Source organism: Palaemon carinicauda, chromosome 5 (assembly GCF_036898095.1).
Source record: "Palaemon carinicauda isolate YSFRI2023 chromosome 5, ASM3689809v2, whole genome shotgun sequence".
NCBI lineage: Eukaryota > Metazoa > Arthropoda > Malacostraca > Decapoda > Palaemonidae > Palaemon > Palaemon carinicauda.
Genome location: NC_090729.1, coordinates 167,491,525 through 167,507,235, shown reverse-complemented (window position 1 = coordinate 167,507,235; position 15,711 = coordinate 167,491,525). Strand labels below are relative to the sequence as shown.

Sequence of the window (15,711 nt, the reverse complement as noted above, 5' to 3'; positions counted from 1 at the left end):
AGACCTCCAACTTGGAGCATGGCTCGGACTTTTTAGTCCCTTAAGAGATCTTCTCAAGACCCTTTACGACAGGCCTCGGATTGTATTCCGCCTTGGGTCTCCTGCTCACTCTGGCCACGGCCAGTGTGTAAGCAATCTTCTTGGTCTCGTACGACGCCGCCCTTTCTAAGGAAGAGGGGAAGGCAACATTCAGGTTCGCTCCTGAGTTGTTGGCTAGACTCAGAATCTGGGGGTCCCGGCCCTTCGGTCCAATTCCTTCAAGATTTTGAGTCTCCATTCTTTATCTGATGTCCCAAGACCTTCTCTCTCTTGCCAGTAAAGGAATCGAGAGGTTAGCTTTGGGAACCGATTTGGGAGCACAAGGAGGACACGGGGGAGAGTCACCAGTATACCTCTTCAGCCCGGACTCAAGGACATTCATCTCGACCTGTCTCCAGACCCTCCCCCGTCACGTCGCCCTACAGCACGATGTTGGATACATCGCAACGTCCCTCGCCTTCGAGTAATACTACTCTGTGACGCAGGTGCTACAAGCTGGAGTCTGGAAGCGTCTAATGACCTTCGCAGCCCGCTTCTTGCAGGGCGTGACCCACAGGAGTCTCGATACGTTTTCTATCGCTCTGTGGTGGCTACACAACAGCTGGTCTAACCTCAGGCTCCTTTTTGGACAGGTAGCAGAAGGTTGAGGGCATTGTTATCAGGTTTTAGTCTGCATGAACGAAAGAAGTATGTCTGGCCCTTATTTCTTTCTTCATCATCCCCTCTACGGGGAAGCAGCATCCTGGTCTCTGCATAGCTGACCTCGAACCTCTGCAGGTAAACCATGCTTCCTTGTGTTCCAAGTATTGAGTCAATACTGTCGCGTCCCCCATACCCTGACGAGGTGGTATTGGGAACGTCCTAACCCAGAGTTCCTTCTGGAACTCCAGGTCAACTGCCTAGGACGGGTCATACTTCTTCCTTCACACACAAGCTTATGTAGGCCACACGGTTCCTTGCGGAGCAAGGAACTTGTGAGGTGCAGGGACTCCTTTTCTCGAGTGCGACTCACTCGGATTCTGAGTCCCCGGGTAAAGCCAAAGCCAGTATGGCTGGGAACTTTCCACCCTACCTAAGGGGTAAGTCACCCAATGTAAATAGCGTGGTTTGTATTTCGTTTACGGAACAAATGACAAATTCGAAGATAATTTGTATTTTTCCTAACCATACAAACCTTAGCTATTTACACATATTTGCCCGCCAGCCCTGTCCCCCAAGACAAGTCCTACCTCTAAGTGAAAGTGAGCATTCATCTGTGTGTGAGGGGGGGAGGAGTAGCTAGCTACCACTCCCCTACCCCCCCGCTAACTAGCGCGGGGGTAATACACCCTCGTTAAATTCTAATGGCTCGCCATTTCAGCTGCGCTAAAAGGTAAACCCCCCAATGTAAATAGCTAAGGTTTGTATGGTTAGGAAAAATACAAATTATCTACGAATTTGTCATATTTTTTTTAATTCTATAAACTGTTTTTGTTTAGATAATTTGTAAGGATCAGAAGATTCCCTCATTATTATGCACTTGGTTTGTATTATTTCCTGTACTAATTTATATATGAAATTCTTCCCTTTTTTAATTACCAATTTTTCTGAATACTGTTCTTTATCTTTTGTCTCTCACAGGAGAACAGAATAGCCCTGACTGGAATAGTACCTTTATTTCATGAAGAGGAATTAGGGCTGGCAGCTGCTAAAGAAGAGAATACGTATGTATAGAAAATAGAAGTGATTTTGTATAAGTTTACTAGGGCTGTCATGAAAAAAGATTTTACATTTTCTATAAATGCAGTTTTGATGAAATATCAGAATTAGTAGGAAGTGATGTTACTCAAAGGATAATAATTATCTTATCCATATTGGATAATCAGATTTTTAACCATTTCTGTGTAGTAAGGAAAGCCAATATTTGTATGTATTCTGTGGTATCTAAGAGAATCATACTGAGTTTGTGCTTTTTTAAGCTTGCTGGCTGCATTTTGTATAGCTTTAAATTTGTCTTTCCAGATTGATATTGTTTATTGAATATGGATGGTTTAGTAAGAGAAAATATTTATAATAAATTTTTTATTTTAGTGGTCACTAAGGTGTTACAACTCGTTTTTTATATGAATTTATAAAATCGAGGAAAGTTAACCAATATCGTACTGTAGTCATTGCAATTTCTTCCTTCAATAAGAAATTAATTCTGTTTTCATTAGTTTTAGCAAACAAGATCTGATTTTACATTACTGTGTGTATTGATTTTATGTAGTTCACTGTCTTATTTTTTTTTTTCAAATAACGGTAGTTTCATTTGCAGAGGAAGATATAACGTGAAGTTTAAGATTACTCTAATCTTTACGTAATATACTAAATAATAATCTTTACGTAATGTACTAAATAACTAATATGGTGCACTTCTTCATTTTTTTAAAACTATAGTAATACCATGTAAGAGCAAATACTGAATAGTTTTTTCCACTTTATCTATAAACTGAAATTGCTGTTTTGAATATTGTAATTTGATCATGTACTTAGATATGTTTTATACTTTCAGTTGTAGCTTTGCTAATTTTAGAACATTTACTTATATTTATCAGTAATTTTACTAAAAGGTAAGGAAGAAAATCAAGTTGCAACTGAAAGTGACAATTTCCTTTATCAACTGGATATAGAAAATTCTGTAACATTCAAAGGGGTTTATCAATTATGCAGGAGAGTTCCAGAAAATAATAGTGAAGGTATCATAAAAGTAATATTTCTTGGTTTCCACTTCCAGTTCTTATAACCAAAGAAACTAGATTGCTGACAGAGACGTGATAATTTGGGGACTTGTAGTATTCATCCATATCCCTATTCAAGTTTTAAGAAATGGCTAGTTTTCCTTGGTGTTTATTTTACTCAATCAAAATATCTTTCTTGGGAGATGTAAATTTGGTTTATGATTATGTAGGAGATGCCAATCTCATTTTGTAGAAAGAAGCTTTATCTAATTATTGAAATTAACCAGAAAAGAATCTTTTCCATGATGATATTTTTGCATCTATAGTCATGAAAGAAAAAAAAAATAAATGCAAACTTGTGACTTCCGCTAGATCGCATCTAAATTTATGGGTTTATGACTCAAAGCATTTTTTTTTTTTAATTCAAAGGGATTCTGGCATTACAAGTTTTGTATGGGTCCTGGTAAAGATACTAAGAAAGTTGTTCATATTTGGTAAATTGCTGTACTCATCATCTCGTATACCCCTGTATTCAAGTATTTCAAACTGCCCTGGTTTGGCAATGCTAACAACAAAAATTTATTCATACTCTGTAATTTAAAATATGTATTGTTAGATATAAATATTATTCAAGAATGAAATACCATGAAAATTTTAAGTCCGTTTATTCTACTAGATTGAAGTTATAGATCTGGCATCATTCTAAAAACATTTTTGTTAAGGATGACAGTATTTTAAAATTTAGCTTAGAAATAAATTATTTTGTGTCTTCAAAAAGGCTTTGAGTTCTAATTAGGTCAGATTTATTGTTTGTATAAATATCCAACTCGTCTTAAGTAATTAATGTTCATATCAGTTCAAGTTTTGCAGCGCTATCTAACACTTATGTAAGCAGTTTCTGTACTTAAGTTTACTGAGGGATATTTCATCTTTAAATGTGGCACTAATTGCTACATGGATTATGATTGGTTTAATGCTCATTTATTTTTTATTTCCAATGACAGCAATTTCTTTTGCAAGCCTTAAAGCAATATGCTATTTTGCTGAATTTCTGTCAGACTAAGAGATGTAGAGCCTGAAAGTGATTAAAAGACTGGAATATATCCCAAAGCATTGACATAATTGAAATTGAGTGTCTGGGGATCTTCTAAGACTTTATTAACATACTACCTCAAAAAAAAAATCATCTTTTATTGATTAGTGAGCATTGTTTGCAAGTTTGAATGAATGGAATTAACACTTTGCCAAACTTTTGAAAATAATTATTTTTAGTTATTCATCAGTATAGTTTTTCAAGCAAACAATGTCTCTTGAGATAGTGTGGCATATGTTTGCTTGAAATATATGCTAATTGCAGTAGAAACATGGTGTGTAAATTATTTGAATGAAGAGTAGACTTTCACCATTCTTCACAATTTAGTGCTGTAGATATATTTTTTATATTTTAAATTTTGAATACTTCTAGACTACTTTACAGTACTGTACTTGTTGAACAACTTTTCTGAACAGTTGGAAAATCATTCGGATTGAAGCAATTATTTGTGAAGCTTTAATTGGTAGTTCAAGTAAAACCAAGCTGTGAAGAAATTATAAGGGAGAGCTGTGTCATGGATTCACGTTTCAGACATTTTACAGTATTTTGTCAACAGAATTAGCACCAATCATTCAATATTTTTACTGTATTGCGTAGAATAAAAGTCATTCGTGTTTATTAAGGCGGTGTCAGCCAGTCATAAACATAGATGCCTTTAATTTTACCACAGTTATTGACTATTTGGTTTAAAGTTACATGTACTTGTGACTGCCATGCCCAACTTTCATGTACCGTGCTGGCTTTGAGCTAATGTGAGAATGAACTTGTTACAAAAATTTACCAGTCCGTCTTCACACTAGTTTCATTTATTAGGTGTAAGGAGGACATCAATAGTTGAAAAAGCTCAAGCATATGTCAGCAGCATTTCTTAGTAGATAGAGATATAGCCAAGAAGTGTAATGGTGAAAAGGGGAAAAGATAGCTAAGACATTTATTAGTGCACAAGAGCAACCTATGTCTGATCTGTACAGTGACAAGAAATGGGATGAGAATATTAACAAGCAAAGTGATGGCTGTCCATATATAGCAGCTTGCATATTTATTAAGAATTGATAGAAAACTTCAAGATGGTCATTAATTTCTATTCGGTTTTTACCATTATTTCACATGTTTATTAAATACTTAATGGTAAGGCATATACTTATGTCTCTAAAATTTTTCCATAGAAATAGTGATAACCTATATCATTTAAATTTGAAGAAGCAAAAGAACCTTTTGTAACATTTCATTGATATACTGTGTTCTGTTTCCTCAATTGCTGGAGCAGCAAAGCTATTGTATTAGTGAACTGCTGAGTTATTACGTGCTTAGTTTTGACTGTTTCCTATTTAAGACTTGTATTTCTGGAAGCTGAACAATATCCAGTCTTATTTTCCATCCATCAAATTTGATGTTCCATAAAATAATTTTTTTTTAAAGGTATTTGCCTCACTCATTTGCAAACAGTACAATACTTATGTTATATATTTCATATATAAGACCAGTTTTAATTTTGATACTATTATAGTTTGTGTGGGTTTTCATGGAACAACCAGTTTCTGCCTGTTGGACTCTGAGGTTTTATATTTCTATAAAGGGACCAGAAGCTTCATTTTTTGAGAGACAATAATTCATTTATGTCATTCCTGCAATAGTCTCTTACTGTACTCATTCCTTTAGCAAAGTGAAAGTATTTGTAGTTGCACAGTGTTCCACAACTTGAGAAGTGACAGGGTTCTTAATTGCGCTAGTTTTTAAACATGCTTGTACAAACACCTTATTCCATAATTTTCATATTACTCTTAAGTTTAAAAAACACTAGAACACTATGAGACACTAAATATATGCAGATAGTCTTTTAAAATTTTTAATATTCACATTAAGGAAACTGTATACAGTTGGGTGAGTACAGTGAATGTGTGAGGACCCACTGCTATACACCAGTACAATAATTGTACTGTACACACTACTATGAGGAGGGAGGATAGGAATTAAAGTAAACACTTGCTTACCATTTTTTAAATACTGTATTAAGATGTGTAATCTGGGACTTGTAGATATCCTTGCAATTTGTGTGAATGCTATGAAAACTTGAGTGTGTGGTAGCCTCAATAAATTTATATTATTATCGTTATTTCAATTAAGCATGGGAAAAACTTTACAGTACAGTGATTGTATAATACAGTATAGCCTAGAATAGTGTTCCACATAAAAAAATATATATATTTATATAAATGGAAGAGAAAATATAGGGAATAAAGAAGCAAAAGATTATATTACCTTTATTAAAGAAAAGTATAATTTACTTACATCAATGCTTAAAGCAACCAAGGAATTTATGAATACACATTCAAGTGGTTTAGGGCTAAGTAGTGTGTTATAAAAAGTCTTGACCTTCCTGACCATAGTATTTTTCAAAAATGCAAAAAATCTTTTGAAAGAAATAGACACCAGAAATAATAATTATGATATACTAGTCAGTATTAAGGATTATATAATTAGGAGCTTGTGAAAGGCTTCACATTTGTCATCTACTTTTTCTGGTTTAAGAAAAATACTCCTGCACCACATTTAATTTTTTTTTCACTTTTTATTTTTTCTCCAAGAAACTCATAGATCTTCCCTATGAGAGATGAGAATGTATGAGATGCAACCGATGTTTGTTGAAGGTTTAGCAATTATTATTTTGCAACCATTCTATTACACTGATTCTAGGTAGCCTTAGACTAGAGTATATCATCGCTCATTCACTTGTACAGTACGAGGTTTAGTTTGAACTTTATCCTAACTATATATGTTTGGTGATTAGATATCACTCAGATTTATGGTAACATCAAATGGAGTACAAATGTAAAGTTATTAGTTAGGGACTTCAGTATGTAGATGTCTGTAGAGATTTTAAATTTTTTTTATGCAGTAATGAAACATCTTTAAAAGATTTACAGATGTTAAATAAGAAACTAAAGTAGCTGTCTCTGAAAATGCATAATCATAAGTGTCTGTAATTCAATATTATGAATTTACTTACTGAAATCTATAGTTGCCTTTTTAATTTCACTATTTCTTTTTTGTCAACTCTAAACATTGTTCCTATTGTTGAGGTATTTTTCAGTTATGTTTTGTTGGTCATATTTTGTAATTTCCTTGAGTTGAGTAGTTGTATTCTGTAAATTCAGTGCATATTATTACATTTTTTATTGATTACGAGACTTTCCAAATCCAGTTTCTAAACAGTAGTAGATCTTTTTGTTTCTACTTTCATTTGATAATTTGCACAAAAGTTATTCTTCTTTCACCACCTAGTTGTCTATAGATAGGTTGGTCAGCACTATTGTACAATATAGAATTAATTTACAGACAATGGTCATGAACTAACGACTAAAAAGAAAGCCAAGAGAAAGGGATAAGTGAATCCCTGACTTGAATTTAGTTATGCTCTTGACAAGAAGGTCCTCAACTACCAATATTCTTAGATACAAACACTAATCTAACTAAAATCATAAATTTCAGATATTGTATCAAAACTTCATAAGGAAATACTGTAATAAAGGGATTTTGACGAAGGAAAAATCTATTTCTGGGAAGAAACCTGTGTCGCCCGGTGAAAGAAGTCCTTCTTTACATTTTTCTAATATAAATCTTCCAAATATACTAGAGAAAGATAAAAGCATGGAATGCAGAGGTTACTACCCTCGCGCGATCACCTTGTGGGTGTCGTGTATACAACAGGGGCGTGTGAAAACCACTATTCACAGGCTGTCTTCCATTTAGATAATCCTTTCATCAAAGGGGAGGGCCGTGACAGGCCCTAGAGAACACAGTTGGACTACCCCAACAATACTGTACTATATAAATAAATGCAGTAAGCAAGACGACATTTGCAATATAAAACAGGACTATTTGTTGATCTTTGCAGCTGAAAATTGTAGACAAGTGAGGTAGGTGAAGCCTACCATAAGCAAAAATTCAACAAAGTTCAATTTGCAAACAGCTTCAAGGAACCTTATTAAGTTTGTAAATTGAGGACTTTCTGTACATATAGTTAGGGAAAATGTGTAGGTTTTGAGAGCTGAAATTACCTTATAAGTACTCTTACCTAGTAATTGTACTCTACAATTAATTGCTTTCATTTATTCATTACCTTTTTATGCCTATCAATTGCAATTATGACCTGTGTTAATAGATGAATTTCAAGACAATTTAAGTGAAGTTCTTTATATGTATTATCTTTTTATTTAAAAATTAATTTGATCATTTAATATAAATTTTTTAAACCAAATACATTGTGCATTTGTATCTACGCATATACAAACCTTTCGTCCTTTAAAAATAGGGAAATTTCTTCAGCGGAGCTGTAACAGCCATTAAATTTGTTAATGAGGCAGTTAACAACAGGTGGTTAGTGCAGGGGATTCTCTCCCCCCCTCCATTTGTTGGAAGCTCTTCGTTTTCGTCTTAGGCTGCAATGAGTAAGGACGTATTGTTATGTCCTTACTAAAATCTTCGATCTTTTTATTTTTCTTTGCAAAAAGAAAATGCTGGTTATTGCTTGTGATTATGGGTGGGAAGCAAGACATTCGTACTTGCCGGGGAAAAGGTGAAAACTGCAACTGATTATGACAACACTTACTTTAGATCCACAATCATTTTATTTGTCTTGTAGGGGCCATGATTGTTCTCGGTTATCCTTGTGTGGCGAGTGTAAGTTATAGCCTCCTGTGCAGTGGCAAGTTTATGCTTTAAAAGGGAAGAAGGGAGCTAAACCTTCACTGGTACCTGGTTTGGCAATACTTAAGAGGACACCAATGAAGGCTTTCACCTCTTTCTTTCCTGATTTGAGTGTGACTGCTACCACTGCTTCTGTGCATACGCCCCTAGCTCAATTGCTGGGGAATATGTGGCAAAAGCTAGGAGATCTATATCTGCAAGTTTTCAGGTTCTGTTGGTTTGTGAAGTTCCCCAGTGATTGCCATACACCATTGTAGGTTTGAAACTCTCCTCCTGTTGCAGTGCAGACTGCCGATGACAAGTTTGACCTAAGGAAGGCTTGGGCCTCCTTAGTTCAGGCAGGTAGGCCCTCTATTACCTTGTTATTGGAGTTGGTAGCTAAGGATACCTCCCCTACTTCCAGTGTCCCCAGTGCCAGTTTTCCCATACTGACACTAGTGATTCAGGGAGTAAGAGAAGTGATCCCAATGGTGTTCCCAACGGTGGTGGCCCATGTGATGCCAAGCCTAAAAGGACTGAAGGCCCACCCTTCGGTATAAGTACCAGTGCTGGTAGAAAATGCTACAGCACAATTGGTGTCATTCCTAAGCTTACCATAAATAAACTCCTGTGGAAAAAATTGTGCTTCTTGTCACTCCTAATCTGTTCACCCCAACCCCTGTGTCTACATCCCAATTCTCAGTGTGTGTCTGCCTCCTCCCCTGTGACAAGGTTCCTGGGTCGCTCAGACTCGTGCATCACCTCTACTTACAGAGCCTGAAGTGAGGGTTGGTAAGAGAAAGAAACATGCAAATTATTCTTCATCCAATTACTCTTCCGACTTTGATTCTACGAAGTCCAGGAAGGCCAGTCGTAGCTGTAAGTACTTACTACACCAGCTCTCTTTTGGGAGGTGTGTTACCAGGGGTGGGCCATCTTCTGCAATTGCTATCTTAAAAGGAATACTTCTCTGGTTGGAAAAACTAGCGCAGATAGTGGATTTCCTCGTCTTCCATCACCAGGAGAAGCGTCTCTCGGATCTTGCCATCAAAGGCTACTGCTCAGCCTTATGCATGGTCTATTGATGGAAAAGTATAGACCTCTCCTCTTCGTGGGAGTTGTCTATGCTCGTGAGGAGTTTCAAACAGTTTTGCCCACCCTGGGACCTCAGGCCTCCAGAGTGGTACGTGACCTTCGTCCTCAATTTCTTACTCATAGCCTGTTTAAACCTTTGAGAAAGTACATGTATTACAGAACATTATGTTATGGACAGTTACAGTACTGTATTTGTATTTGTTAGTCCATTGCATTGTGTATTAAAAACTTTGTGAGAAATAAATAGTTGCTGAGTACTATATTCCCCAATAATTATCAATTCTAAAATCTCTTTATCTTGAGCCGTGTTTTTCTTTTAAAGTCAGATGGCCCATAATATAAAGAATACAGCTCTAGAAATTGAACTCATTCATTTTATAATCATTCGTTTTGCAATGAATACCGTACTCCTTGTACATGTAAAACTAACTCTCACTACAGTCAAGAAGTAGGGATTGTAGTTACAATTATCCACATCATTCATCAATTTTGAATCGGTATTTTTATTATAAATTCAAAGCCAAAAGATGAAATCTGTAAATAAAAAGTGTATATCATTGTGATCAATCGGATATGTTAATGGTATTTGTAGAAATATATTCTATATAATCAATGAAATTTTATTTATATACTGTAATTGATTTGTTTTGCATAATCAATAAATTAATGATATATATATATATATATATATATATATATATATATATATATATATATATATATACTATATCTATAAATATAAATATAAATATAAATATATATATATATATATATATATATATATATATATATATATATATATATATATATATATATATATATATATATATATATATATATATATAAACACATACATACATGCACGAGGTTACAAGTTTATGTTGTTAAAGTTCATCCTCAAGTTTTGTGTTAAGGTATTCTATCAGGAGAATGAACGTTGTATACCAACCTCACTCTTGTTTTATGGTTTCTGCAATAACTATCTACAGCTTTTGCAAATTGTAGAATTAATTTATCATAATATTTTATGAATTTTATATGATTAACTAAATTGTGTAATTGAAAATATACTTTTGGAAGCTGAAGACTTAGACACAGCTTAGATTTTAAGTTTGGTAATGTCATGAGACTGAATTCAGCCAGTCTCTCATTTTCACAATCACTAAGAACATTTATAATCAGTTTATTTTTGTCACCATTACTTTCAGTTGGCTATAAAACTTCCTGATTACCAGTAATTCATTTTTTTTTTTTCATTTCAATTGTAATTTTGTACTGTATTTTTACTGTTTTGTTTAAATTTTATGACTTTAAAATGATCATCAGTGAGAATTTCAGTATTTTAACTATTAAGAATGAAATTTTTACGACAGTGTTAACATTTTTGTGGGGGCTGTCGATTCAATCCTAGCAGAAAGTGTCAATTCCCCATATTTTTCTTAAGTATTTCATTTCTACAGAAATGAAATTGTTTATCAAACGAGGTTCCTTTCTTTGTTCATTAAATCAATTATATTCCCATCAAAGTAGCCCTTCGAAATACTTGAAATTATAGATACAACAGAGATGTCAGTCCAGAAAATGGAATTTTGTGATAAGCATATTGTCTTGAAAATAGATAAACTTCAGAATTTATTTATGCTAATTTTTACTGGCACGTAGGTAGTCGAGAGTTATTCTTAATAAAAAGAATTTACGTCTCCTCTGACAATGTAACTGAATTTATAGATTTTATCACAAACTTTCATTGCCCGTGTTTTATTACCATAATTTTTAACAGTATTTGAAGTAATGGTTAGGTACAAATCACAGCCATTGTTTGCACTTCCTTGTAGTGCTCGTGCCATTGTCAGTTTATTTTTTCTCTGGATTAAGTCAGTGTCCTTTTATCTACATATATATTTTCAAGTGGAAACCAATGCTTCTAAGGGAAGAGCGTGTAAATTTTTTTGTGAATGCAAGTTCACTGTAGTTAAATTTGAAGCTTCTATGCTGCATTCCGTGGTCCCTAAACTATGTCATATTTTGTCTTTGATTTTCATGTTTTTTAGTCATCTTAGTTTTCCTAATTTCTTAACAGCATTTTGACTTAACTTTAAAAACAAATACTTTTAGATATCCTTATAAGTCTTAGAAAAGTTGCTAATTGTTTTGGTAAAGCTACATTTTAGTTCAGGAATAGTAGGTGATAGGAATGAATTGAATTTAATTGAATATAAAATTTAGGCCTTAAACCAAGCACTGGGACATCAAAGGCCATTCGGCGCTTAGTATTGCAAATAATCAACCATACGCGTACTCTCACATTTGGTATCATTTTAAATTCTAAAACCAATCACACAACTTTCAGAAAATAATATCTAAATGTAAAATAAGGAGGGATTAAAAGGATTATAAAATAAATTAATAAAGTTATTTAAAGCTCATTTATGAATTTTTTCAAGTTCAGGGTACTGTATTACAATTCTCCCACAATATATCTCTTGAAGGTTTGTCCTGAGTTTAGAAGCTATTAGGTAGTTATGTAAAATGTACACTTCTTTTGTTGTTGTTAAAGTGTATGCTTATTAGCTAATAACTTTCTCTTTTTTATTGATTTATTATTATTAGGAATCTATTTGCCTAGTGTGTTAATTTGTGGCTTCCATTTAACAAATCCTAGTACAAAATTTGTCAGAATCTTTCAATTTTTAAGTTTATCCAATAATTTTCTTTTGAAGGAGTTGCAATACATTAAATAAAACTAACATTCATTAGGCAGGAGGAACGTAGAGAGTAGAGGCCCCCCCCCCCCTTTTTTTTTTTTTTCCATTGGTTGATGTCGGCTACCCCCCAAAATTAGGGGAAGTGTCTTGGTATATGTATGTATGTAACATTCATTTGGAACAAACCCTTCAGTCTAGCCCTATGAAAGTTGGGAATTTTACGCTGTGGTAAGGTTATAAAATTTTATGATTCAATGTTGACGTTTATTACCTGTCGCCTGTATAAGGATGAAACGTATTGGTGCACAGTACCAGAACAGGAAGAGAAAGAAGAGGAAGTTTTGGAAATGCCTGATTTTTCAGGCCCAAATCTTGAGAAATTGAGCATATTACCTGCCAAATTATCTTTGTTGATTTTCCTTGTCACCTGGATACTTGAAACACCTTGAACACAGCCTTTTTGTGGTAACAGCTTTTTATTTTGGAATTCCTCAGGGACAAGCTCATAAGAATATCAAAGTCATGATGTATATGAAATATTAGGCTTCTGTGCCTCATACCTACTCATTTGAAAGGTTAGTGGTGGATGGCATCCTCTGTGTCAAAAGTCCATACATTTTACTTGATGTTTTGTGGCTTCAGAGATTGTGCCAAAACATAAGAGCAGTTGCCTCTTACTTTGGCTGATAAGTTTTGCAGCTTATATCCGTGGGAAGAGGGTAAATTCCATAATAAAGGTATTCAGTAGATGTAGTGCTTAATTCCCATGATCACTTTACATTGTTAGGAAAGGATTTGGTTCTAGGTATTCTCCTGCAAAGTCAAAGGTTTTCATTTTTACTACAGAAGCTCCTTATCCCATTTTGACATAGTTGCCACCAGTATACTATAAGCAACATAGTGACTTATGACACTGATATTGTGGATTCCGTGTTTTTGACTTGGAGATAACAGTGGGAAAGAGTTCCTTATCTGAAGCAGTTACTGCATTTGGAACTTAAGGTCATACGGATGACCTTTGAGAAGGTTTTTGTTTTACTCTTACACCATCAACTAGTACTTTATACTGGTCTTAAGAATTGCAACTCATGACCACTGGTTGGCATTTTGAAAATTCATATCACTATATTGTACTGTATTGCATTTTTAGTTAAAAAAAAAAAACTAAATTATATTTCATGTTTTAAATGCTAAAAGTCCTTTTTTCAAGCAAGTGTGCCCAGTGCCATATGCAATCATTTTATGACCTGGGTAGGTATTTATGACTTCTGCTTCAAAATTCTAAGGAAAGCTATTAATTTTAGTATCGCAAATAAAGTAATTCCATAATTTTCTATGATATCCCGAGGACTAGTTTTTCATTTTTTTATATTCAATATGGCAGTCGTAAATAAACATTTGCTGCTGCATGTATGTTCGTACTTGTTTATCTGCTCGTTTATATATTTAAAAAAAAAATTATAATTATGCAGAAAGTTGCATAAAGTGTCAGACGATAACTAAATAGGATAAGAATGTAAAATTTACCCAAAAGAATACACATCCACATCTTGGTCATGTATGCATTTGGTACACGTAGCGTTTATTGTTTATTGGAGGGAAGGGGCTCTCGGCTCTCCACTGGTTAGTAAATAATCCTAAAATATAATGAATATGTTCCTATGATCCCCAGTAGTGAGGAAAGATACTCCTAACCCCATACTTACACAGTACTTACTAAGGTTTATTAAATCAGTCTCTACCAAAAACTGAAGCATATTTCTCAAAACTTTATATTTTAAGAAAAATAAATTGCATCTACTTTTTAAACGTAAATAGATGGGGAATTTAATTTCTTACAAACTGAAAATATTTTTATGAAAATCAAAAAACTTCCATATAAAAACCAGTCACAACTGAAAGTGTATTCTATACATTACTGAAATAATGCATATAATAATTTCCTCCAGATTTTTGTATATAAAATTATCTTCCAAATACTTTTTAAATGAAGGAAATTGGTTAAGAAACAAAAAAGTAGGTAGAATCTGAATAACCCCAAAATATTATTGTTTTAATGGGGCCAAGTCACGCTCCTTAAGAAGCTCTTCGACGATCTTTGACCTCACTTCATGAAAAGAAAGTTTTCAGATTCAGTTTTGATTTTTTCCTGTATCGCATATTTTTTTTCTTTATTGAGATGGTGTAATGAGTACATTTTTTCTCATACAGTACTTTCTGCCTGAATTGATATTTGGGTCACATATCAAATGGATTAGTAATGATCAGATTTCAGCATATTTCCTATCATAAATAGTAGATTTAGTTATCTTAATATGGTTAAAGGATGCAGCTGCTTTTCTTACAAGAAAAACTCTTGCTTCATCAGTCATACAATGATCAGTGTGCATTAGTAAATTCAAAGTGTTTCAAATTATATGTGTTTCATTCTTTTTTTTTTCTTTCTTTTTTTTGTGATCAGAGACATTAAATCTTTTTTTTCTCTCTCTTTTTGTACTTTACAACTAGTACTGCAGTTCCATTGCAGGGTACAAATACTGAAAATGTTTGTATTGCCAAACAATTTCCTCCATGAACTGGTATTAGTACCAGTTTATATTACTGTACTACCAATTCATTACAGACTTTTGCATATATAAACATGTATTTTTATACTGTATCTATTTATCTTTATTAAAAGTGATGAAGGAACACTTCTAATAACCACTCATCTTTTTCTGGAAAAGATGAATGACATTGCAGTTTGTTTGCGTGTCTGGCTTGAGTAATGGTTTGTAGCTTCTACAATCCTTTAAGATTGTCTGCTTAGATGACATTCCATTCATTTCGATGTGATGCTTTTCTTTTTATTTCTCTGTAGATGGAGTCAGTGAGCAAGCAAATTATTTTGAGACATACTTTGTAACATGAATGTAGTAAATTTTCTAATCCTAATGGGTGTATTCTAGTTTTATATATCTCATAGCATATATATCTATATATATTGATTATCGTAGTGATTGGTAGTTGTGCAATTTTCTTGTTTACAGTATTTAAATTAATTTTTTAGTATTTAGTTGCCATGGATGGGACCAAGGCTTTCATATAATTTATAACTTCGTAGTGTTTGAAATTTTTTGTGCATTTTTGTTGTGTAGTTTTAGACTAGTGTTACTTTCACTGTGAAATTAATGATTTTGAAGTAAATATGACTAGTGTAATGTCTTTAATTATCCCTTTCCTTTGCACCATGCTAATTACTTTAATGCTGTGGAGATGCAAGATGATTCTTTAAGAAAATGTCTGATTGACAAGCCGTAAGTTGACAAGTTACTTGCTTGAATTTTTATGGGACTTTATGAACTTATTCATAAAGAACTAAATTACTCTAGTATGTACAGATTGTGAGTCCTTT

The 15,711-nt window shown here is 33.6% G+C and overlaps 1 protein-coding gene across 2 annotated transcripts in view; it reads left to right on the top strand.

The window, feature by feature from the left end:
- LOC137641591 (pleckstrin homology domain-containing family A member 3-like) overlaps window positions 1–7,012 on the top strand; it is a 48,644-nt gene extending 41,632 nt beyond the window's left edge. The window contains exons 5-6 of one of the 2 annotated variants that reach the window (XR_011044553.1): window positions 1,660–1,742; window positions 2,795–7,012. Coding sequence is in view for 1 of the 2 variants with exons in the window: in XM_068374299.1 (XP_068230400.1) it covers window positions 1,660–1,672 (13 nt within the window). In the remaining variant the exon portion in view is untranslated. Of the gene's footprint in view, window positions 1–1,659 lie in introns of both variants that reach the window. The other variant, XM_068374299.1, reaches the window with a different exon arrangement.
- Window positions 7,013–15,711: the final 8,699 nt, after the last annotated feature.